General features: G+C 44.5%; 1 protein-coding gene across 1 annotated transcript in view; it reads left to right on the top strand.

Annotated features, from left to right (window-relative positions):
• The window catches only part of LOC117031535 (protein FAM205A-like), a 63637-nt gene that overhangs the window by 28832 nt on the left and 11650 nt on the right, over positions 1–23155 (top strand). The window contains exons 2-4 of the mRNA XM_033122026.1: positions 2171–2216; positions 2747–2807; positions 3777–7646. Coding sequence (XP_032977917.1) covers positions 2171–2216; positions 2747–2807; positions 3777–7611 — 3942 coding nt within the window. The 3' untranslated portion in view covers positions 7612–7646. The remainder of the gene's footprint in view (positions 1–2170; positions 2217–2746; positions 2808–3776; positions 7647–23155) is intronic.

The following is a 23155-nucleotide window of genomic DNA, read 5'->3' as shown; positions in this document are numbered from 1 at the left end:
GACTCTCAAGGTTATGTTTCCAACTGAGACCTGCACCGTGGCTTCCAGACATCCAACTCCTTACATGACATTTCCACTTGAATGTGTAATAGGTACCTCAAACATAGCCAAATATAAAGTATCCATCTCCCAACCCCTAAAATCTATATTCTCCAACCTTCACGTCGTCATTAAATAGCATCATCCGTCCAATTCCTCAGGCTAATAATAATCTAGGGACTTTCCTTAATTTTTTATTTTACCTTCACTGTGACATTCAATCCACCAGTAGATGTGTTTCCAAAACATATCCTAAATTGCACAATTTCTTACCAAGTCCACTGTTAAAAACCCAAGCCTCAACCGTGTCTAGCTTGAGCTAGGTATAGAATCTTAATAGTCTTGAACTAGACAATGATCTCCTTTCTATTCTTGCTCCCATAAAGCAACTAAACTGATCTTTCTCAAAAGTAAAGCTGACATTACTTCCCTACTGTCCGTAATAGCTAATTTTCCCCTCAGGCATTGTATTTAGTTGTCTTCTCTCTTATTATTGGAAGAATACAGGTCACTTATTTTTTAGAATATCTATTCAATGTTTCTTCGTGATTAGATTCAAGTTATGAATTTTTGGCATTTATACAACTGAAGTGATATTCTATTCTCAGTGCAGAATGTCAGGAGGCATATGATTTGATTTGTCCCAAATGATGATGTTAGATTTCATTAAGGTAGTGCCTTAACTTGTGGGAAGATATTCTGAGTCTATGAAAATATTCTATTTCTCATCAAACTTTCACCCACTAGTTGTAGCAATCATTATATACTTTCTAACATCATCATTCCTTCTATATTTATAAGTTGCTATTGAACAAAATGAGAATATAAATAAAGAGACAGAAATTATAAAAATATACCAGATAGAAATTCTGGAGCTGAGAAATACAGTAAATGAATGGGTACATTTCCAGGACAGGTGGGGGAGTTGGTGAATATTCCTGTCCTTCTTGCTCAAGAGGTGCCCTGTGTCCTAAACACTCAGTTTTCTGGGGATGGGTGAAAAGACAGTTATGAAGAAGAGAGCCAAGACACCGGGATGGTGTAGGGTGTGGACAGTGGGAGCATAGACACTGCCTGTGAGCGGGCACCTTCAGTCTCTGGCTCTGTCATCCTGTGGACACCCAGCCACCCTCACCTACAGACTGAATCACCACTTAAGCTTCCTAAGACAGTCTTTAACACTAGACTTGCCTTGGGTAACGGAAGGGCTTTGTGATGCAATCTGATGGCCTGGTTCCATCATCTGTGAGACGGAGATGACAATGCATAGTAGTACTGGGTGTCATTAGGCAGCAGGATCCGGAATGTCTAGATATGGGGTGGCTGGTCTCCTCATGCTAATGAGGTTTAGACCATGTTGAGCCCTACCTTTGTTCTGTGGAATGCTGAATATTTCTTATATACATATGGCACCATCTTTATTATTATTCTAATTATCTGGGAAGTGAAAAGGAATTACCATGGATTAAGGTTGGAACCTAAAAGAATCTGCTGCCAGGTAGGGAAACATTAACACCATGATTGAACTAATTAAGCCTCAGATCAAAAGGTTTTAAGCCCTCAGAGCCTCTCCTTTTACCCTCCCTGCCACTTTTTATACCATACATTCAGCTACTCTAATATGACACTTGTCTTCTAAGAGCCTATAAATACTGCCTTATCAGGCCATCCCTAAAGTGTATTCTAATTGAAAAATCGATAGTGTCTTTATCTACCTTGTGTTGAAACCTAGATGAGAGGGAATATACCTCACTGGATCTCAGAACATCTCCCAATATGGGGGATTCTTCTGGTTGGTGAACTTAGTAACCAAAAGTCCTTGGGCTCTTACAACTAATCACCATTTAATCTATTCCACTATCCCTCCAGTGTCCTGCTAAGTGCCCTAAAGAACTTGTCCCAGGGAAGGGGACAGGAGGAATGGAATACAGAGAGGCTTAAAGTAAGTCAGAAATAAATACAAAAATGAAAAGTTTAGGTGAAAACACTGGAGTAAAGAAAGGAAATGTAAGTGAGGGTATAAAAACAAACATATAGAAAGAAATTTGGAATGTATATTACCTTTGTCTCATTTCAACATGAAAAAGAATATGGTGTCCCAGCTTCACATGGTAATTTTTATGTCTTTAAGCGTCACCGAAAAGTCAGGCAAAGATGCAGAGATGCAGCACCAAGAGGTAAAGTCCCACTCTCCTCTCTGACTCTCCTCCACTGTGGGCGAGGTTCCCATAGAACCCGTTCCCTCTTTGACCCCTGGAGCCAGGAGCCAGGTGCTCTAACCACTGAAGGCTCCATTTCCCCAAGTTGAGAAATTCTCCCAGAAGACTTTCTTGGGTGGGAAATCAGAACTTGGAAATGTTCCAAAATTCGCCACCTCGCCCCAGAGAATGAAGAATGAGGAAGAAGGGCAGAAGTCCTTCATTGTGTCATTTACCAGTTTTATGACCCTGGAGAGGTCACTTCATCTCTCAGTCTTGTTATCCATAAAATGGCATCTCGAGAGCCTGCCTCACTCACAGCGTGGTTGTGAAGATGTAATGAGAAGAGCTCAGGGACAACATCGTAGCTGGGACAGTTGTGCGCAGACGTGCCTTCGAGCACTGACTGCTGGGTTTTCAGTCTCCTCTCATTCAAAGGCCTTCAGCTGCCTATAGGAGATCCCTGAATCCTCTCCTGTTCCTTATAACACTGTCTCCTGCTTTCTCAGCTAGGAGACTCTCCTGGAAAGAAGCTGAGAAGCCCTCGGAACTGCTCTCTGTCATGAAAAGGTGATCTCTTGCTCTTTATAGTCTTCCAGCTCCCAGCCTGGCCTGCGATGATTTCCCTGCTTGGCCTGGGGCAAGGATGAGGAGAGGGATGGTGGCAGTGAGGGGACCAGCCCCAATGGAGGCTGGAGCACTGGTTGAGAGGGTTGCCAGGGCAGAGGGGCATTAGATATCTCAGAAGGGAGGAGGCTCCCAGTTCTGCTCTGGGCCAGGCTCACAGTGCTCCTGGAATTCAGGATTTGACTAGTGTATAATTCATTAGGCCTCTCTCTGCACTCAGCCACAAGACAACTTATCCAGTCCACAGAATGGGTAGATAAGTCACCATTGTCATATTCTCTTTAGAGCTACGCCCTTTCGAGGGCAGACCCGGAACACTGCTTATATTACCTCCTCTGGCTCTGTCTTCAGATCCTGAGACAGCCCTCACCCAGGACCTTACCAGCTCATCCTCTTCTTAATACCTCTAGAGAACGGGGTTCTCTCCCAAGAGATTTTGTGTACACTTCATAGTCCCCAGAAAACAGAGTTCCCACAAGGACCTCATTTTCCACAGTTTGAAATACTTACTACCAGGCTGTGGCTTTCTTAGCCCCAAACGAGACTGACTCCAGGTTCCACCTGGTGATGCCCCATCAGCCAACCATTGGCTTCCCCATCCCTTGACCCATCTCCTGGTTCAGCTTCTCAACACAAGTCAAACTAGAACTCACCCCACCCCCCAGTCTCTCGTGGCCCTGTGCTCCCAGGGCCTGTAGGAGACCTTGCCCAACAAGCTCCGACCCTCAGCGCAGCACACCGTAACTTGCCACGTGGCATTTCCTTAGGAAGAAAGGTAGAGGAGTACACACCCAGGGGGTACACACCCCAGGGTTTAACAGGACTAGAGAGCAGGGCTGATCTCTAGGCTACACACTTCCAAAGAGGCACATGTCACTCCATCATTAACAGTTGCCACGTTTCCCTTCGCAGCCAGAGCTGGCTTCCTCAGGACGGAGGTGTGCGGAGGCTCCTGTGTGCAGACTCCGGCTGCCAAACCTGCAATGCCATGGCTCTGGAGATCCAGCAGTTGCTCTCGGGTGAGGACAGCCCGATCTCTTCCCGTTCACCGGGGCCATTGCCAGTCTCTCTGTCTTTTGAGCAGACTCTGGAGCATCATTCCCCACACTCACAACAGCCTTCACTTCCATCTGCTACTCCCACGGTGTCACAACGAACGGCTCAGAGATGCGTAACCCAGTCAGCTGCCCAGTCAGCCAGTTCAGTCAGCAGCCAAGATGGCTGGGCTGAACACCACCAGCTAGGACAGGCATTTCAAGGGCCAGCGATGCCCGGGAACCAAGAGATTATGTCTTCTTCGCGGCTCGAGAGACCTGGGATTCCACTGAACCAGCAGGAGGTGATGCAGCACAACCTCAACCTTGTCTATGGGAACCAGGGTCAGCAGCCTTTGCATCCCCAGGTGTCTCTGCTTACCCTGAACCGAGAAATCACTCACCAGACACATCCGACGGCCTTGTCTATTGTCACTGTCTTGCCTGCCCACCAGCCATTCCTCGGTCCTGAAGTTCTGAGACTTCTTGAGGTACACGTAAAAAAATGGATGCATTTCCAGAGGTGGGGGCTGCCCAGACGTGTGGAGGAGTCCTTGAGGCAGCTTATGCCAAACCCACCATTGGTTTACCAACCTGTAAATAACCAACCAGTTTCTTTCATCCAGAATGATACTTCTGAGTTCTCTGTAGAGACATTTGGGACCATTTCCTACCAGACTTGGGGTTCGTATATGGCTGGCCAGGCTACCCAGATATTCTGGGTTTCTGAATGGTCCCTTATAGACCCAATACAAACACACCACTACCAGCAAAACCCAAATCATGTGTCTCTAGCCTTGCCCTCGCCAGCCCTTCAAGATTTTAGTGGCCTCTGTCCCCTCCCTGGGCAGCAGCAGGCTAATGACTCAGTGGGCCATTTGCAGCAGAAATACAGCCAGCTGTTCTGTGGCCTCCCTTCTCTGCACAGTGAGTCCCTAGTTGACACCTTCTTGGGCTCTCAAGGCCTCTCGACGAACGGGAGCTTGTCCAAGCTCCCCTTAAAGGACGCTATTCTCTCCAAGGAGCTCTCCTTCCTTCCTCGGCTGCCTAAAACTCCACCTCAGTCAACCCCACCCTCTTGTCCATCGTCCCCGAATTGGGTCACTCCGTCGGGACACCAACCAGGTCAGACCAACGTCCCATTTCTGACTCCGGCAGAGTGTGAAGCCTTGGAGTGGCACCTGATGCAGAGGCAGCTCCAGCTTCAGTGGGGTTTGCCAGCTGTTTTCCAGAGACCTCAGCACAGCCAGAGCCCTGTGCATTGTAAGCCTTGTGACAAAGCCCAGTCTCCTGAGATTGTAAAAACTTTCTGGCCGGGAAAGCCCATCTCTGACCTCACAAAGAAACTACTCTTTCCGGAGCATGACCGGAGGCCGCTGGAATTCCACCTCCAGAGACAGTTGATTCACCATCGCTGGGGCCTGCCCCAGAAGATCCAGCAGTCCTTCCAGTTGCTCCTGTCCCCTGCTCACCAGCAGACTCTGTCCTGGAGCAGTGCAGCCCTAGCCAACGTGAGTGTTCCCCAGCCCTCAGCCCTAGAAGCCACTGGAGCCGGTGACCCTTTCTCACCCTTTGAGCACCCAGTGTCAGTCCCCATGCCACCCTTGTTAGACCAGGCCAAGGCAATTCTGCAGAGCCACATCACCTCCAAATGTGGGCAGATCCACGAGGACAAAATCCCTGTCCATGTTTATAGGTCTCGGGAGTGCCTCCTTCCTGGGGCTCTAGAAGTGGCTCCTTTCACCTGCATCCCACATAGCAAGCCCCCGGAGCTACAGGCAGCAACTGACCCTGACCTACAACAGAAAGTTATGTCCTGGATGCCAACAGCCCTTGATCAGCAGCAACAGGCCTGCCCAGATGCTGTCACTGAACATCCTAAGCAGCCTCGAGTCCTGTCCAAGACAGCCATTGAAAAACTGGAGACGACACTGCGGCACAAGTATCTGGCCTTCTTGTCGGGGCTGCCGGCTCTTTATTATGTGGCCCTCTCCAAGGCTATGGCCCCGGAAATCACAACCACAGCACTCATCACAGAGGTGGTGCCGGAGCCTGTCGATAGCCTAACAGAACCTGTGCCTCAGATGATGTCGTGTGAAGAGCAGTGCCTAAGTCCTGAGCCCTGCTTTCAAGATGCCAGCGAGACTCGTGCAGACAGTGCAGATGAGTTCCCGGCTGAATTGCAGGTGGAAGGAATGATCGAGATGGAGCCTCTAGAAAGCCAGACACAGCCCGCCTGCCCCTACTCACTCAAGAAACCCATCTTGGCAAAACTCAATTTCCACCTGAGAAAGAAGACTCTAGAGATGCAATGGGGGATACCCATAAAGGCACGGGAGTCCAGGGAACAAGCTGTAGCCATCGCAGAGAACACATCCACTCAGGAGTCTCTTGGGAGTCTAAACAACCAAGGAAAAACATTGTGCCAGGAACTCCCCAGCCCACCAGGCATTGCTCCTGCCCCAGGTCCAGAATGGCTCCACCTTAAAGAACAGTTGGCCTTTGAGTTAAAGGCAGCACGTCAGACCCAGAAGCAACCTGGTCACGGGGCAGCACCCCACGGTTCTGCCCATTCGTCCTCCCCGATCCCACATCCCCATGCAGACATGACAGGGGCCCAGGTGCTTTGTGTTCAGCTGGAGGTCGGTGTGAACAACCCCAGCCTGGAGGAGTCCTGGAGCCCTGAGCCCCAGAGCCCTGGCGAGAGCAAGGACTCAGCCCAAGACCCCACACTGGCAGAAAAGAGACAGGACCCAGGGAAACTCAAATCAGCAGGGGGCCGCGGGGAAGGAGATGCAGGGTTTGCGCTCTCCTCAACTGGGGAGAAAAGCCATCCTGCTAAAGCCCGGAGGCCAGAAGGGATGCTTCTGAGCAGGACACCCCATGGCCCCGGGCGACGAAAACGTAGCTTTCACCGTGATGCTCCCTGTCGACACATTCCCCAGAATTGCTGTCAGCCTAAACTCCCACAGCCTCGTCCAGGAGTCCCTGGAATGCGAAAATCGAAGAAGAATGACTTGCAAGACAGTCAAACCAGAAATAATGTCATCCTCGAACCATCAGGGATTCGTCAGAATGCCCAGCCTGGGGGCCCCCAGGTGTCACAGGGCCAGTCTTTCCTGGGCCAACTCATCCAGCATAAGCCACTGCAGGGCCAAACTTGGCAAGGTCAAGTTTGGCAGGCACAGGTGATGCCAGCGCATACTCACAAGAGACCCAGCCTTCCAGAATCGGGCTTGAGAAATAAGGTGAAATCCTTTCTGCACTGTGTTAACCTTAAGACAAAAGGCAAAGGGTACGAGGAATCCATGTTCTCGACAGCTGAGCAAGTGGCCAACGCCAGGAAAGAAAATGTAGCAAAGAGGCTGGCTCCAGCCAAAAGTCCCATGGGGCGAGCTAAGACAGAGAAGACAAGAGGGGACCCCAAGGCCCAATCTTCCCCCACCAAGATGCAGGTGGGCCTAGGCTTGGATGGCCCCCATTTCCCAGAGAGTAAGCTCCGGCACCGCTCCCTCTCCCATCAGCTGCACTCTGCCTCCATCCTGGGCCACCCTCGCTACTGCCCACAGCACTGTCCTCGACTGGCCTGTGCCGCCAACCATAGAGCCCACCCTAACTCTCAACTCTCACCTCAACGGGAAGCACTGGTCTGCTCAAGAAGGCCCAGCACAATCAAAGGACTTTGGAGGCTCCCCAGCGTCTGCATCCCTTGAAGAGGACCACTGCTCTCATTGTCATTCATGTGCAGGTGGGTCAGAACGCCACCCAAAATATAGTCTATATCTCCATGCGGAGTCGTCTGTCTGCTCCTTCTCTCCACAGTGGTGTTTTGAAGGATGCTAAAATGTCCTTCCTATCTAGGGAAGGAGCTGTAACACACACGTAAGCTGGCTCAGCATTGCACACAGCTCCTCCCTGGACAGTGAATTAAGGGACTTGAGCAGAGCAGGAAGGCCTTTGTCTAAGGTGCATTGAAGGTAAAGGTCAGACTTGAATTCTGTCATGGCTTCCCACGGTATCCTTGGGCCCAGAGCAGTAATGTGGACATGAGACAGTCCTGACAAGAAGGGTGGCCAGGGATCCCACAGGCAAAATTCATCCAGGCCTTCTGTACATGACCACATGTGGAGGGGAGCCATTTAGAGGAGTGTCACCATGCTCCATCCTCGAGGAGGTACTCTGTGTTTATCAAAAGCACGTAGCTAAGGTGACAGAATGGCAAGAGCAAATGACAGAATCTCCCCCTCTCTGCTCCCTGTTGGTTATTGGTTAGATCTTTCTGGAAAACTTATGTGGGAGGCTGCTATAGCTCTCTTGCCTATATCCTATCCTACCTGCACTGCCTATCAGCTGCATGGAATGAGTGTGTCCTGGAATGAAGATCACAGTAGGACATGGAGAGGGATTTGTCTCCCACCTCCAAGTGCAGACAGAGAGGGGGGCAGGGAGGGGAGCACGTAGATGGAGGGCTGAGTATTGGAGACAGAAAAACTGACATGTTCCTGACCGGGGCATGTAGGGGAACAAAGTCAATTTGATTTGCACTCTAAAGAACCTAGAGCCAGGAAGCCAACCCAACGTCCAAGTGCTTTGGGGGGAATAATTAAATCTGAGCTTCAGTCTGCTAGCCCATAGTGTGATAAAGGGATATGAGTTCTGGGAAAGAATCACAAACACATGGGGTTTTCTGAACATATCTTAGCTTGTCAAGTTACTGCCAGCAGCTTGTACCTGGCTCTCATTTCTATACCACATACACCTGGCATCTTTCTGCACTTTATTCCTTTCCACCAGCCTTGCCTCCCTGAATATTCATATAGTATATGTGTATATTTCTATGTATATGAAATGGTGTTAACCTCAATGAGCTGTGTCTCTCCCAGAATCTGCCTGTTGCCTTTCCCTTAGAGTCTGACTCCTGTCCTTTTCCCAACCAAAGGCATGCCAGCTCCAGCCCTTGGTTCCTGTCATCCTTCACCATTTCTTCATTAATGTCCCACCACATTTCAGAAAGCACCAGAACCACTCACTTTGACTGTCAAAAGAAAACTTTAAAGGCTTTTGGAAAGTGTCCTTTTTCATTAACCAAATAGAGAAAGTGACCAGGTACACATGAATTCACAAGATAAGCTGCTCAGAACTGAAGCGGGACTGTAGCTCCTTTGCGTCTCTCTGGGAATTTCCAAACTGCCTATTTAAGAGAAATCTCTGTTTATCATTAATGGAAATATAATATGAAATTCTCTGAAACCTTTGGTATGAAATGAAGAAACCCAAGAGGGAGGCTGAGAGGCAAGCTGAGATCTGTAAGCAGCTGCTAAGAAATGTAAACCCCTTCAAACTATATCTTGTTTACACACTCCCTCACACACAGACTAAATGAAATTTTTCATACAGACCTGTTTTAGGAGGCCTCTTGAATAACTTGCCACACTGAGGCATAACGAGAACTCTTTCCTGATTTCTGTTCAGAAAATGCTCCATGCTCTCCCATCTCCCAACCCCTAGCACCATCACCTAATAGGTGACCTACCACCTGCAGCAGCCTCTGTAGCCCTTGCCGCAGAGTGGATTGCTTAATGGTAGCCATTATACTCAAATTCCCTTGACCTACGGAAGAGGCCTGAGTGGACACTGTCCTACCTGCTCCTGTTCACTGGGTTAAGGCAGGTATTGGTCTCCCTGGAAGGAAGATTGAAATGCCAGGCCCTTCAGGAGGCCATGGCAGAAAGCATAGCTCCAGGCTGTGCTTGTTTCTCTCAGTGTAAGCTTAAGTATCAGTAAAAGATTTGGGTCATTTCTGGAAGGAGACTTCTGGCTGAAATGGCCAGAGAATGATTTCAGAGAAAGATGATAAACATGAACAAAGGGCAGAAAAATTCCACCAAAAAAAATTACAAAATGTTCTCGAGCATGTGTTTTTATGATTTTCAGGTCAAATGTGTGACCCTTGGAGAGGATGTAGATTTTAAGGTCAAAACCACAAGGATGGAATGTGGGAAAAAAATCATCAGAGTTAGAGTCCTAACTCTGACATTTGATAAGTTACTTAACATGTCTGAGCCCCAGTTTCTTCATCTGGGAAATTGGAATAACTGTACATCCATATCCCAAACCTCAATTACTATTAATGTACTGGTGCTAGACTTTCCTCTGAGTTCTAACTGTAGAGCCAGTAGCTGGGGGGAAGCTCCATTTTGGTCCAAAGACAATGCAAATTAATTCAAAATTTCCAAACACCCTCTATGCCATCAAAGTATTTTCCAAAGTCAGGGAATGGTATCACTATACATCTACTTTTTTTGCTCAAACCACACATCAAGTCAATCACTGGGTTCTAATTTTGTTATCTCTCGTGTTGCCCCTTTTCCTCTATTTTTACTGCCTCTGCTTATAGTTTAGTTTTCTCATCCTTTCTTTTCTGAATAATTACTATAGTGTTTCATATACCCAGGGATTAGGATAGTGGTTGACACATAGTAATATGTTAATAATATTTGAATCCAAGCTCTGGACTGAGGAGGCAGATAAATTATTACATCAGGTGTGATGAGTGCTATGGTGTGTGGGGTCCTGAGACAGGAAGAAGTATTCAGCTGCCAAGGAGGACCCTAGGGTCACATAAAAGAGTCACAGTAAAAATGACCTTGAGTGGCATCTTGCATTCAACAATTAAAATATTTGAGTATTTACTATGTTCCCGGAACTAGGCCAGACAAAAGTCACGAAGACATTGGCCTTACCTTTATGGAGATGGTTATCTTCTGGGGTAGACAGTCTCAAGTCTGCCCAGATTGTCTAAATGTATACACTTGGATGTCCAATATTCATCTCAAAAGTAAACTTTTGATTCTCTATCCCCTCCCCTACCACCCAATCACGCACACCAAACCTGTTCCCACCACAGTATTTCCCACATCAGTTAGTGGCACCTCGCTCTTGCCTGTTGTTCAGGTCAAAAACATTGCTGTCATCCTTGATGTTTTATCTCTAACAGTCCACATCCAATTCATCAGAAACTCCTGTTGTTTCGACTTCAATATGAATTCAGAACATGACTACTCACTACCTCTGCTGTTATAATTATTGCAACAACATGAGTACACTCCCTGCTTCTTGAGACTATACCCCCGACACAGAAGGCTGATGGTCCTCAGGGAGGGTCCTGGCTACAGATGATTGGTTGACTGACTGACTGACTGATTGATTGATGTAAAATCATAGGATTAAGAAGGGAATGAGTGTAAATGAAGGGGAGATCTAAGGACTGGGCTCTGGGACTCTTCAATGTTAAGAAATTGGGAAGAAAATGATGAACCAACAAGCTGAGACTGAGAAGTAGTAGCCAGGAAGGAAGGAAATCAGGAGAGTGTATTATACTGGAAGCTAAGAGAGGGAAGTTTTGCAAGGAGAAAGTGAGCAACTGCATGAAAAGTTGTAAATCAGCTAAACAATATGAGGATGCAAAATTGATTAGATTTAGCAAGACAGCACTCATGGCATTGAGAAGAACTGACTCAGGTGAGTGAGGGACATGTAGGTATGACTAGAGGAGATTCTAAAGAGAATGAAAGGAGAGTGATTGGTTATAGAAAGTGTAATCAATTCCAAAAAGGTGAAGAAACATGAGGAAATATCTGTAGAAGGAAGTAGGACCCTGAGAGGGTTTTCTTTGTTGTTTTTTGGGGGTGTTTTTTCTTTTGTTTTTTTAAGGTAATAAACCTAGCATGCTGAATGTTGCTGAAAATGATGCAGTCAGGAAGGATAAACTGATGCTATAAGAGCAAGGTGAGAACTGCTGGAGCAATGGGGTGTAGAGGGGATAGGATGGGAGCAAATGCCCAAGTCTAGGGGATGGCCTTGTCTAAAAGCACAGACACGTCACTGCTGGCTAGTAGAAAGAAGACAGAATAAATGAGGGAGGACTTTTTAACTTTGAGGAAAGGTGAACAAAAAACTAAAAGGGTGAGTGAGGAGCTGGGAGGGAACCGTGTCTGTGGGTGGAGGGAGGAATATGGAGAACAAAAGCTGAAAGCCAGAACATTGGATGGATTCTGGAAGTTACCATGGCAAATTACTATTAGAGTCTAAGGAGTAGGTATCCAATTGAAAGTCCAGGTGGGCACAAAAAGGGTTGATGTATCTGATCACATGTGTGAAGCAGGTGCTCTTGGAGTAGCAGGAGAGATTGCAGAGATGTTCTAGATCCATGGAGCCTAGAGACAGAGAAAAAGGGCAAGTGTGGTATCCTAGTGTTCAACAAAGGACAGTGGAGTCTGGGAAATGGGAGGAGAGATCTGGGAAGCAGACAGAAAAAAGGCTGCCCTGAGGATGGGGTGGACCTCTGTTTTGGACCCCTCATATTTCTCAGAAGGTGGCACCTCTGCATTCCCACCTTCTGACCTACAGCACAGGAGCCAAGAGCTGGAGGAAGCACAGGAAGTGCTGATGCTTCTTTATGATGTGCTACAGGGTCAGTGGGATGTCCCTGCCTCACTGACTTCTAAGGAAATCCAGGATGACGCAACATCCCATCAAACCAGGAGGAGATGGTGGCAGGACTCTCTTCCTCTCATAGCACCCCACTTAGCACAATGCGTCCACTACCAGCAGGACGGGAAGAAACAAGAACGTATCTCTCCTCTGAATGGTGATTCCGTGTCTAAGGGAGGGAGGCCCAGCCCCTACCATGGACTCCAGGGTGAGGAGACTCAAAGCTCAAGCCAGCTGAGCCAACACCTTCCAGGTGTTTTCCTAAAACATCCACAAAGATCATAGAAGGTCTTGTGACAGACACATCCTCCCTGCCTGGTGGGAATTGGGCAGAGAGCCAAGGAGATGACATTGAAGGCCCAGAATGAAGGGAATGACCCAGAAAGGTCCCAGCAGCATCAGGTGTGAGGCAGAGGTTACTGTGCACACATCCTAGCTTACATGGAGTAGGCCTTCCCATGGTCCTCCACAGGCTCCTATCTGCCCCAGAGCAGCATGAATTCACAGTGCTGACCAAAGTCCAGTAACAAAGAGTTGGGACAGAGAGATGAGCTAGAACCAAGACCTTCAGGATTCTTAATTCTCAGCAAACTCAAGAGCTGAGAGAAGATAGGGTCAGACCTCATGACTACACGCAGTTTGTTGTTGAGTGATGAAGCCTTGCTCATCCCATCCCATAATCCTACACACCCCTAGGCTCAAAGAGGTGAAATCAGAATTAAAAACCTCAAGGAGGGCACAAACTCAAGAACGGCTACTCCAGAATTGGTGGTAGGTGCTAGGAATATTTGAATGCATGCTTGGGAACATTGGAGTTTCAACTCTGGCCTTCTGAAGTACCGTCATGTCATGGTGAATAGCTCTGACCTTCTGAAGCCTTCCCTTGATCTCTGCAGAGGGCACTACAGGAGTTCTTAGAGGGAATCCTGCAGTGGAGGAGAGTGGTTTCTCCACAAATCACTTCTCCTCTTACACACTAAGTCCTAGAGGATAGGCACCATGGCTGCTTCATTTTTGTACCTTCTCGCCACAGCCCACGCAGTGAGGGCAAGGAACACAGGATGAGAACAGGAATAAGCCCCATGGAGACACTGACTCCTACACCATGTGAGAGGGGGCTGGGCCTCTGCTCTTTACCAGCCATCCAAAGCCTAGTGCTCCACCGGGGCGCATGGACCCGTGGCATAGGCCAGAGCTGTCACAGAATTAAGGACAAAATGGTTCCTGTGTCCACTGCAGGCACAGGAAAGAAGGAAGGACAACGTTGAGTTCAGGTGGGGCTATGAGAAATGAGCACAGCGCGGGCACATAAGACGTTGGGAGACACAGAGGACCAGATCCTTACCAGGTCTGGCTGGGCTTGCAGAGGACGGCCCATTCTCATCCCCAGAGACAGTAAGGCCAGGACCCTGAATACTTGGTCTGGATGAGAGCATGGGGATGAAATAGGGGGCCTGGGAAGGGGCCAGAGGCAGATCTGTTTCCAGAAGGAGGGTGGGTGCTGCCAACTGACCCCTTTTCCCGCCTTGTCCTTCTGCACTGTAATTTTTCTGGATCTACGGCTAGGCATGGGGGCTTTCCAAAGTGTATCAGTCCCAAGGTCAAGCCTGCTACTCAGGCCACAGGGGCAGGACCCTGGGCAGGCACCCAGACCCACAGGAATCCAAACGGTGGAAAAAGAAGGATAGCAGTGAATAGTACTAGCAGCTGGAGTGCATCACGGGAGATGGGCAGGATAAAGTGAGAAGCCGGGCAGAATCTCACACACAGTCAAAGACCAATGGACACAGCCAGCCAGCCACACACATATGTAAACACAAAGACACAAGTTCAACAATGCCACTCAGAAACTAATACAGAGTACCGAGAGACATGTCCAGGAAACACACCTTCATAGACTCATGAACACCCTAGGTCAGAGCAGACACAGGCTTGCACACATGCAGACACAAAGATAGGCTTGCACACATGCAAACAGACACAGTTCATCTTGCAGACCCACAAACACAAAGGCAGTCCAAATCCATCCTTCAAAGCTTTGTAGGCCACCTCAGACCAGGCCTGTTTATCTTTCCTCTAAACTCTGGTTTGTCATTTCTGTCCTTTTGCTTGTTCTTTAATAAGTATAGTCTTAGATTTCACAGGCATACCCCTGGTCTCAACAACCTGGCTGTGTGCTTTTAAAGAAATATCAAGGTCAGCAAATGAGTCCATTGTCCTCTTCAGCGGCCCCATCTTTCCTATACATCCACCCCCATCCTCATGTAAGATTGTTTTCTAGAATACTCACGCTAGAGACTCTCCTTTCTCGCTAGATGAAGTGGACATGTTGGGAAAACACATGTGACAGGTGGCCTCTCAGAACTGTGGGTGTCCCTGAGATGCTGAGGGTAGCCTCCAGCTGATATCCAGAAAAACACCAGCACTCTTGGTCCTACAAAGAAATGTTTTCTGCCAGCAACCTGAGTGAGATTGGAAGAAGATTCTTCCCCAGTCCAGCCACCAGATGAGAACACAGCCCAGACAATACCTTGATTACAGCCTTGTGAGACCATAAACAGAGAACCAAGCTGGACTCCTGACCCACAGAGATTGTGAGATAATAAATTGTGTGTTGTTTTAAACCACCACATTTGTGGTAATTTGTTACACCGTACTAGAAAGCTAATACAATGCTGTAGCTGTGAGGAAAAGAGAAGTATCTGCCAGGCAGTAATGCATATGTGGGCAGCATGGAATTCGTTTGTGTGCAAGACACACCCATTCTCTATAGAGCACCTGCTTAATGTGCACTGGGATTATATACAAGGATTAGTGAAGGCTGTTTCATAGTATGGCCTATGGAAGGAAAAGACATCTAGGGAACCACTCTCCCTCAGCTTGTTCTATAAAGATACATAGCTGTGGAGAAGCTGAAGCCCTTCTAATAGGTGGGGACCACCTCATCCTGCATGTTAAATATATATTGCTATATGTGCTTTCATTTGATTTTTTTGTGTGGGAGTGGCAGATATTTGTAAAAGGCCAAAAAATGTAACTAACAACAATCTTGTAGAACATGACTTTACTAAAGCAAAGGAAAACTCTGAAACGGGAAACGACAAAGCAATCCAAATCAGTGTTTCACAGGTAGAAAAAGGCGCTCTAGATTTTCTTTGAGTTCAGGAAGGAGAAACAATCATGACAATTTCTACTGCTTTGCATAGAGCAAGTGTTCAATAAATCTTTCTTGAAGAAATGCTGCAAAAATGACTAGGGAAAGCAAAGAGCTTATTGAGTTCACAGTGTCAGTAGTTTAAAGTGGACCAGAAGGGGCTAAGAAGACCTGTCCTTCAGAACTCATCTCTAGAAACTATGTAATCACAAGCTCATCACATCCACTGTTCTTCCTCAGCTGTAGGGCATGAGTGGTGTGTTGGGATGATGATAGGTAACAAATACAACAGATATGGATGATTTCTCTTATCACAAGACAGAGCTATCAAATTTTGGAATTTAGCCAGTTTCCATACCACATTTCTTTGCTTATTTTTTTCAGTAACAGTTGCATTCAATATTATTTTATATTACTTTCAAGTGTACAGCATAGTAATTAGACATTTATATAATTTGTGCAGTGATTCCCCTGATTAGTCTAGTACCCACCTGGCACTATACATAGTTGTTGCAACATTATTGACTATATTCTCTGTGCTGTACTTTATATCCCCATGACTATTTCGTAACTACCAATTTGTATTTCTTAATCCATTCACCTTTTTTCACTCAGCTCCCCAATCCTTCTCCCCTCTGGCAACCATCATTTTGTTCTCTGTATCTATGAGTCTGTTTCTGTTTTGTTTGTTTGTTTGTTTTGTTCTTTAGATTCCACATATAAGTGAGATCACATGGTATTTGTCTTTCTCAGTCTGATTTATTTCACTTAACATAATATCCTCTAGGTCCATCCATGTTATTACAAATGGTAAGATTTCGTCATTTTTTATGGCCAAGTAATACTCCATTGTGTAAATGTACCATATCTTGTTTATCCAATCATCTATTGCTAGGCACTTGGGTTGCTTCCATATTTTGGCTATTGTAGATAGTGCTGCAGTGAACATATATATCTTTTGTTCACTGATATATAGGGATGCATATATCTTTTTTGAATTAGTGTTTTGGATTTCTTCAGATAAATACCCAGGAATGGAATTGCTGGGTCATAAGGTAGTTTTATTTTTAAATTTTTGACGAACCTCCAAACCACGTTATATAGTGGCTGCATCATTTGCAATCTCACCAACAATGCACAGGGTTCTCTTTTCTCCTCATCCTGGTCAACACTTGTTGCTTGCTGATTTTTGATGATAGCCAACTGACATGTGTAAGGTGATATCTCATTGTGGTTTTAATTTGCATTTCTCTGATGATTAGTGACCTTGAGAATCTTTTCATCTGTCTATTGGCCATAAGTATGTCCTCTTTGGAGAAATGTTTATTCAGGTCCTCTGCCGATTTTTTTTTTTTTTTTTTTTTTTTTTTGCAGATTTTATTGGGGAAGGGGAACAGGACTTTATTAGGGAACAGTGTGTACTTTCAGGACTTTTTGTCAAGTTAAGTTGTCCTTTCAACCTTAGTTGTAGAGGCGCAGCTCAGCTCCAGGTCCAGTTGCCGTTGCTAGTTGCAGGGGGCGCAGCACACCATACCTTGCGGGACTCAAGGAATTGAACTGGCAACCTTGTGGTTGAGAGCCCCCTGGCCCATGTAGGAATTGAACCAGCAGCCTTCGGAGTTAGGAGCACGGAGCTCCAACTGCCTGAGCCACGGGCTGACCCCCTCTGCCCATTTTTTAATTGGATTGTTTGGGGGTTTTGTTTGTTTGTTTGTTTTTGTTTGTTTTTGGTGTTGAGCTGTATGAGTTCTTCATAAATTTTGGATATTAACCCCTTATCAGATTTATCATTGGCAAATATCTTCTCCCGTTCAGTAGGCTGTCTTTTCATTTTGTTGATGGTTTCCTTTGCTGTGCAAAAATTTTTTAGTTTGATGTAGTCCCATTTGTTTATTTTTCTCTTTTGTTTCCCTTGCCCAAGAAGATAGACCAGAAAAAATATTACTAAGAGCAATATCAGAGAGTTCACTGCTTATGTTTTCCTCTATGAATTTTATGGTTTCAGGTCTTATATTTAAGTCTTTAATTCATTTTGAGTTTATTCTCATATATGGTGTAAGAAGGTGGTCCAGTTTCATTTTTTTCTTTCATGTATCTGTCCAGTTTTCCCAACACCGTTTATTGAATAGACTGTCTTTACCCCACTTTATAATCTTGCCTCCTTTGTCAAAGATTAAATGACCATATAGACATGGGTTTATTTCTGGACTCTCTATTCTGTTCCATTGATCTATGTGTCTGTTTTTATGCCAATACAATGCTGTTTTCATTACTATAGCCTTGTAGCATAGTTTGCTATTAGGTTACATAATACTTCCAGCTTTGTTCTTTCTGAGGATTGCTGTGGCTATTCAGAGTCTTTGGTGGTTTCATATAAATTTTAGGATTATTTGTTCTAGTTCTGTGAAAAATGCCATTGGATTTTTATGAGGATTTCATTGAATCTACATATTGCTTTGGGTAGTACGGACATTTTAATGATGTTAATTCTTCCTATCCATGAGCATGGTATATGCTTCCATTTATTTGTATCTTCTTTAAATTCTTTCTTCAATGTCTTATAATTTTCTAAGTACAGGTCTTTTAACTTTGATTAAATTTGTTCCTAGGTATTTTTTTGATACAATTGTAAATGGGATTGTTTCTTCATTTCTCTTTCTGACAGGTCATTATTGATGTATAAAAATGCAACTGATTTCTGAATATTAATTTTGTATCTTGCTACTTTACTAAATTCATTTATCGGTTCTAATAGTTTTTTGGTGGAATCTTTGGGGTTCTCTATATATAATATCACATCATTTGCAAATAATAACATTTTTATTTCTTCCTTTCCAGTTTGGATGCCTTTTATTTCATTTTCTTACCTGACTGCTGTGGCTAGGACTTCCAGTACAATGTTGAATAGAAGTGGTGAAAGTGGACATCCTTGTCTTGTTCCTGATCTTAAGGAAAATGTTCTTAGCTTTTCACCATTGAGTATGATGTTAGCTGTGGGTTTATCATATATGTCCATTATTGTGTTGAGGTATGTTCCCTCTAGTCCCACTTTGCTGAGAGTTTTTATCATAAATGAATGCTGGATTTGGTCAAATGCTTTTTCTGCATCTATTGATATGCATCTATTGATTTTTCATTTTGTTTATGTGATATATCATGTTAATAGATTAGCAGATATTGAACCAAACTTGCATCCCAGAAATGAATCCCACTTGATCATGAGGTATGATCTTTTTAATGAATTGCTGAATTTGGTTTGCTAATATTTTGTTGAGGATTTTTGTATTTATGTTTATCAGAGATATTGGCCTATAATTTTCTTTTTTTGTAATGTCTTTGCCTGGGTTTGGAATCAGGGTAATGCTTGGGAGATTTCCCTCCTCTTCAATTTTTTGGAATAGCTTGAAAAGGATAGGCATTAATTCTTTTTTGAATATTTGGTAAAATTCACCTATGAAGCCATCTGGTCCAGCAGTTTTGTTTGTTGGGAGTTTTTTTATTGTTGCTTTTTTTTTTTTGGTTTTTGTTTTTTGTTTTTAACAGGACTTTACTGGGGAACAGTGTGTTCTTCCAGGACTTTTTCCAAGTCAAGTTGTTGTCCTTTCAATCTTATTGTGGAGGGCACAGCTTAGCTCCAGGTCCAGTTGCCTTTGTTAGTTCCAGGGGGTGCGGCCCACCATCCCTTACGGAAGTCAAACTGGCAACCTTGTGGTTGAGAGGACACACGCCTCAGTTGAGCCATCCGGGAGCTCAGCAGCAGCTCAGCTCAAGGTGCCATGTTCAATCTTAGTTGCAGGGGACAAAGATCACCATCCCTTGCGGGAGTTGTGGAGTCAAAAAGGCAACCTTGTGGTTGAGAGCCCACGCTCCAATCAACTGAGCCATCTGGCACTGGCGCATATGGGAATCAAACCGGCAGCCTTCGGCGTTAGGAGCACAGAGCTCCAACCGCCTGAGCCACTGGGCTGGTCCGGAGTTTTTTGAGTGTTGATTCGATTTTGTTAGTAGTTATCAGTCTATTTCTTCTTGATTCTGTCTTGGAAGATTGTATGTTTCCAGGCTGTCCAATTTGTTGGCATATAATTGTTCATAGTATTTTCTTATAATCCTTTTTATTTCTGTGGTGTCACATTTCACTTCTTATCTTTCATTTCTGATTTTATTTTGGTCCTCTCTCTTTTTTTCTTGATGAGTCTGGTTAAGGTTTATCGATTTTGTTTTCAAAGAACCAGCTCTTTGTTTCATTGATATTTTATATATATATATTTTTAGACTCTATTTTATTAATCTCCACTCTAATCTGTATTATTTCCTTCATTCTACTCGCTTTGGGCTTTCTTTTTTATTTTTCTAGTTCCTTTAAGTATAAGGATAGATTGTTTGTTTGAGATTTTTCCTGATTCTTGAAGTAGGCCTATATTACTATGAATTTCCCTCTTAGGACTGCTTTCGCTGTGTCCCATAGGTTTTGGGTCATTGTGTTTCATTATCATTTTTATTAAGGTATCCTTTAAATTCTTCCTTGATCTAGTTGTTAACCCATTTGTTGTTTAATTGCATGTTATTTAGCCTCAATATATTTGTGAGTTTTTCACTTTTCTTCTTATAATTGATTTCTGGTTTCATACCATTGTGATCAGAGAAAATACTTGGTATGATTTCAGTCTTCTTAATTTTATTGAGACTTGTCTTATGGCCTGACATGTGATCTATACTGGAAAATGTTCTATGTGCGTTTGAAAACAATATATATTCTGCTGCTTTGGGGTGAAATCTTCTAAAAATATAAATTAAATCCATCTGGTCTAATGTGTCATTTAAGGTTGCTCTTTCTTTGTTGATTTTCTGTCCAGATGAACTATCCATTGATGTCAATGGGGTGTTAAAACCCCATACTATGACTGTATTACTGTCAATCTCTCCCTTTATGTCCATCAATATTTGCACAATTTAGGTGCTCCTACATTGTTTGCGAGGGTTATATACTCTTGTTGAATTGATCCCTTTATCATTATGTAATATCCCTCTCTGTCTCTTGTTATAGCCTTTGTTTTAATGTCTATTTTGCCTGATATAAGTATTGCTGTCCTAGATTTTTTGTTTGTTTCTATTTTCAAGAAATATCTTTTCCATCCATTACTTTCGGCCTGTGCATGTCTTTCAATCTGAAGTGGGTCTCTTGTAGGCACCATGTGTATGGGCCTTGTTTTCTTATCCATTCAGCCACCCTATCTATGTCTTTTGATTGGAGCATTTAATCCATTTACATTTAAAATAATTATTGATAGGTATGTAGCTATTGCTTTTTATCATTCATATTTTTTTAAATCTTTTTTCTTCTTCTTAAAGCAGTCCCTTTAACATTTCTTGTAATACTGGTTTGGTGGTGATGAATTCCTTTAGCTTTTTTTGACCTGGGAGCTCTTTATCTCTCCTCCGATTCTAAATGATAACCTTTTGGGATAGAGTAATCTTGGTCCTTGCTTTTCATCAAATGAATATTTTGTGCCAATCTATTCTGGACTGTAAAGTTTCTGTTGAGAAATCAGCTGTCAGTCTATGGGAGCTCCCTTGTAGGTAAATAACTGCTTTTCTATTATTGCTTTTAGGATTCTCTCTGTCTTTAACCTTTGGCATTTTAATTATGATAAGTCTTGGTGAGGGCCTCTTTGGGTTCATCTTGTTTAGGACTCTCTGTGCTTCCTGGGCTTGTATGTCTATTTCCTTCACCAGGTTAGGGAAGTTTTCAGTCATTATGTCTTCATAGATTTTCAATCTCTTGCTCTCTCTCATCTCCTTCTGGTACCCCTATGATGCAAATGATGTTACGCTTGATGTCCCAAAGGTCCCTTAAACTATCCTCATTTTTCAAAATTCTTTTTTTTTTCTCATACATTACTTTTTTTTTATTCTTCTTTTTTTTTTTAATTTATTGGGGTAACAGTTGTTAATAAAATTACATAGATTTCAGGTGTACAATTCTGTATCACATCATCTATAAATTACATTGTGTGTTCACCACCCAGAGTCTTTTCTCTTTTTGCTGTTTTGATTGTTTTCCACTACTTTGTTTTCCAAATCACTGATTTGATCCTCTTCTTCATCTAATCTGCTATTGATTCCTTCTAGTGTATTCTTCATTTCAGTTGTTGTATTCTTTGTTTCTGACTGGTTCTTTTTTGTGGTTTCTATCTCTATTTAAGTTCTTACTGATTTCATCTATTTTTTCCTTAAGTCCATTGAGCATCTTTATAACCAGTGTTTTAAACTCTGTGTCTGGTAGATTGTTTGCCTCCATTTTGTTTAGTTGTTTCTGGAGTTTTGTCCAGTTCTTTCATTTGGGATATGTTTGTTTTCTCATTTTGGCTCCTTCCCTATATTTGTTTCTATATATTAGGTAGAGCTGCTATGTCCCTCAGTCTTGGCAGTGTGGCATTATGTAGTAGGTGTTCCTGTGGGGCCCAGTGGCACAGTCTCCCTGGTCACCTGAGCTGGGTGCTCCAGGGGTGTCCCTTGTATGGGTTGTGTGTACCCTCCTGTTGTATTAATAGTTGAGCTTTAATTGATGTTGGCACATCAGTGGGTGGGACTGACCCTCAGGTTAACTAGTTGTGAGAGCTGGCTGTGTGCGGGGGGCTGTTGTGCGGGGACTGACTCCACAGAGTGGGATGTATTTTAGTGGGGCTCTGCTGAAGAAAGAAATTGAAGAAGCTACAAATAAATGGAAGCATATAATATGTTCATGGATAGGAAGAATTACCGTCATTAAAATGTCTATACTACTCACTTTAGTGGGGGCTCTGGTGCCTTCCAAGTCCACCCTTTGGGAGGGTTGTTTGTGGAGCTGATTGGGTGGTGCTCTGGTGTGATTTGAAGCTGGCCACTGAGTGTTCTAGAGCCTCTTTAGAGGGGCTCTGGTTTAGGCCAAGGTCAGCTGCTGCCTGTGCCTGGCCCAGGGCCACCTGGTAGGTGCTACAAAGTGATCTGCAGTTGGTAGTTTCCTGTGCTTGGCTTGGCGGTGCCTGGGAGAGGTTATGCTGAAAACCAAGGCTGGCTGCCTCTAGTGCTCAGCTTGGGACTGCTTAGCAAATGGTGCAGGGTGTGCCGAGGCCTACTGCTACCTGTTTGGGGCTTGTGGACCTTTGAGGAATTTTAAGAAAGTCCACAGTGCAGGCTGAGGCCAGCCACTTGTATGGAACCACTGCTGAAAGTGGTTCAGGTTGGTGTGCTAGTTAGGTGAGGCAGGGCCTCAGGGAATTACAGGGTAGGGTGAACATTGTTACCCAGGTTAATTGTTACCCAGGTTAATGGGGACTCATATTTGGCACCTGTCTGCACCTGCAGTCTGAGAGGGGGGAAGGCCTTAACAAAGGAACAGTGTCACCTGATAGCACTTCTGTCCCAGAAAGAGCCTCTCCAGACGTTTTCCTGAAATCAGACAATTCAGTTCCTCCCTGTATGTCCTTGGTGCTTTCTGAGCTGCTCTACCTTTGCTGGAGCTTAAGGAGAGTGTTTGTAAGTCTGTGCTCAGTTTTTTTAAGAAGATGCCTGGGTCTACAAAAGCCCTCCATCTCACCAGGATGGAATCCCTGCTGATTTTCACAGCCAGA

Source organism: Rhinolophus ferrumequinum, chromosome 12 (genome assembly GCF_004115265.2).
Source record: "Rhinolophus ferrumequinum isolate MPI-CBG mRhiFer1 chromosome 12, mRhiFer1_v1.p, whole genome shotgun sequence".
Taxonomy (NCBI): Eukaryota; Metazoa; Chordata; class Mammalia; order Chiroptera; family Rhinolophidae; genus Rhinolophus; species Rhinolophus ferrumequinum.
The sequence above is the reverse complement of the archived record's forward strand: the minus strand, read 5'-3'. Positions and strand labels throughout refer to the sequence as shown.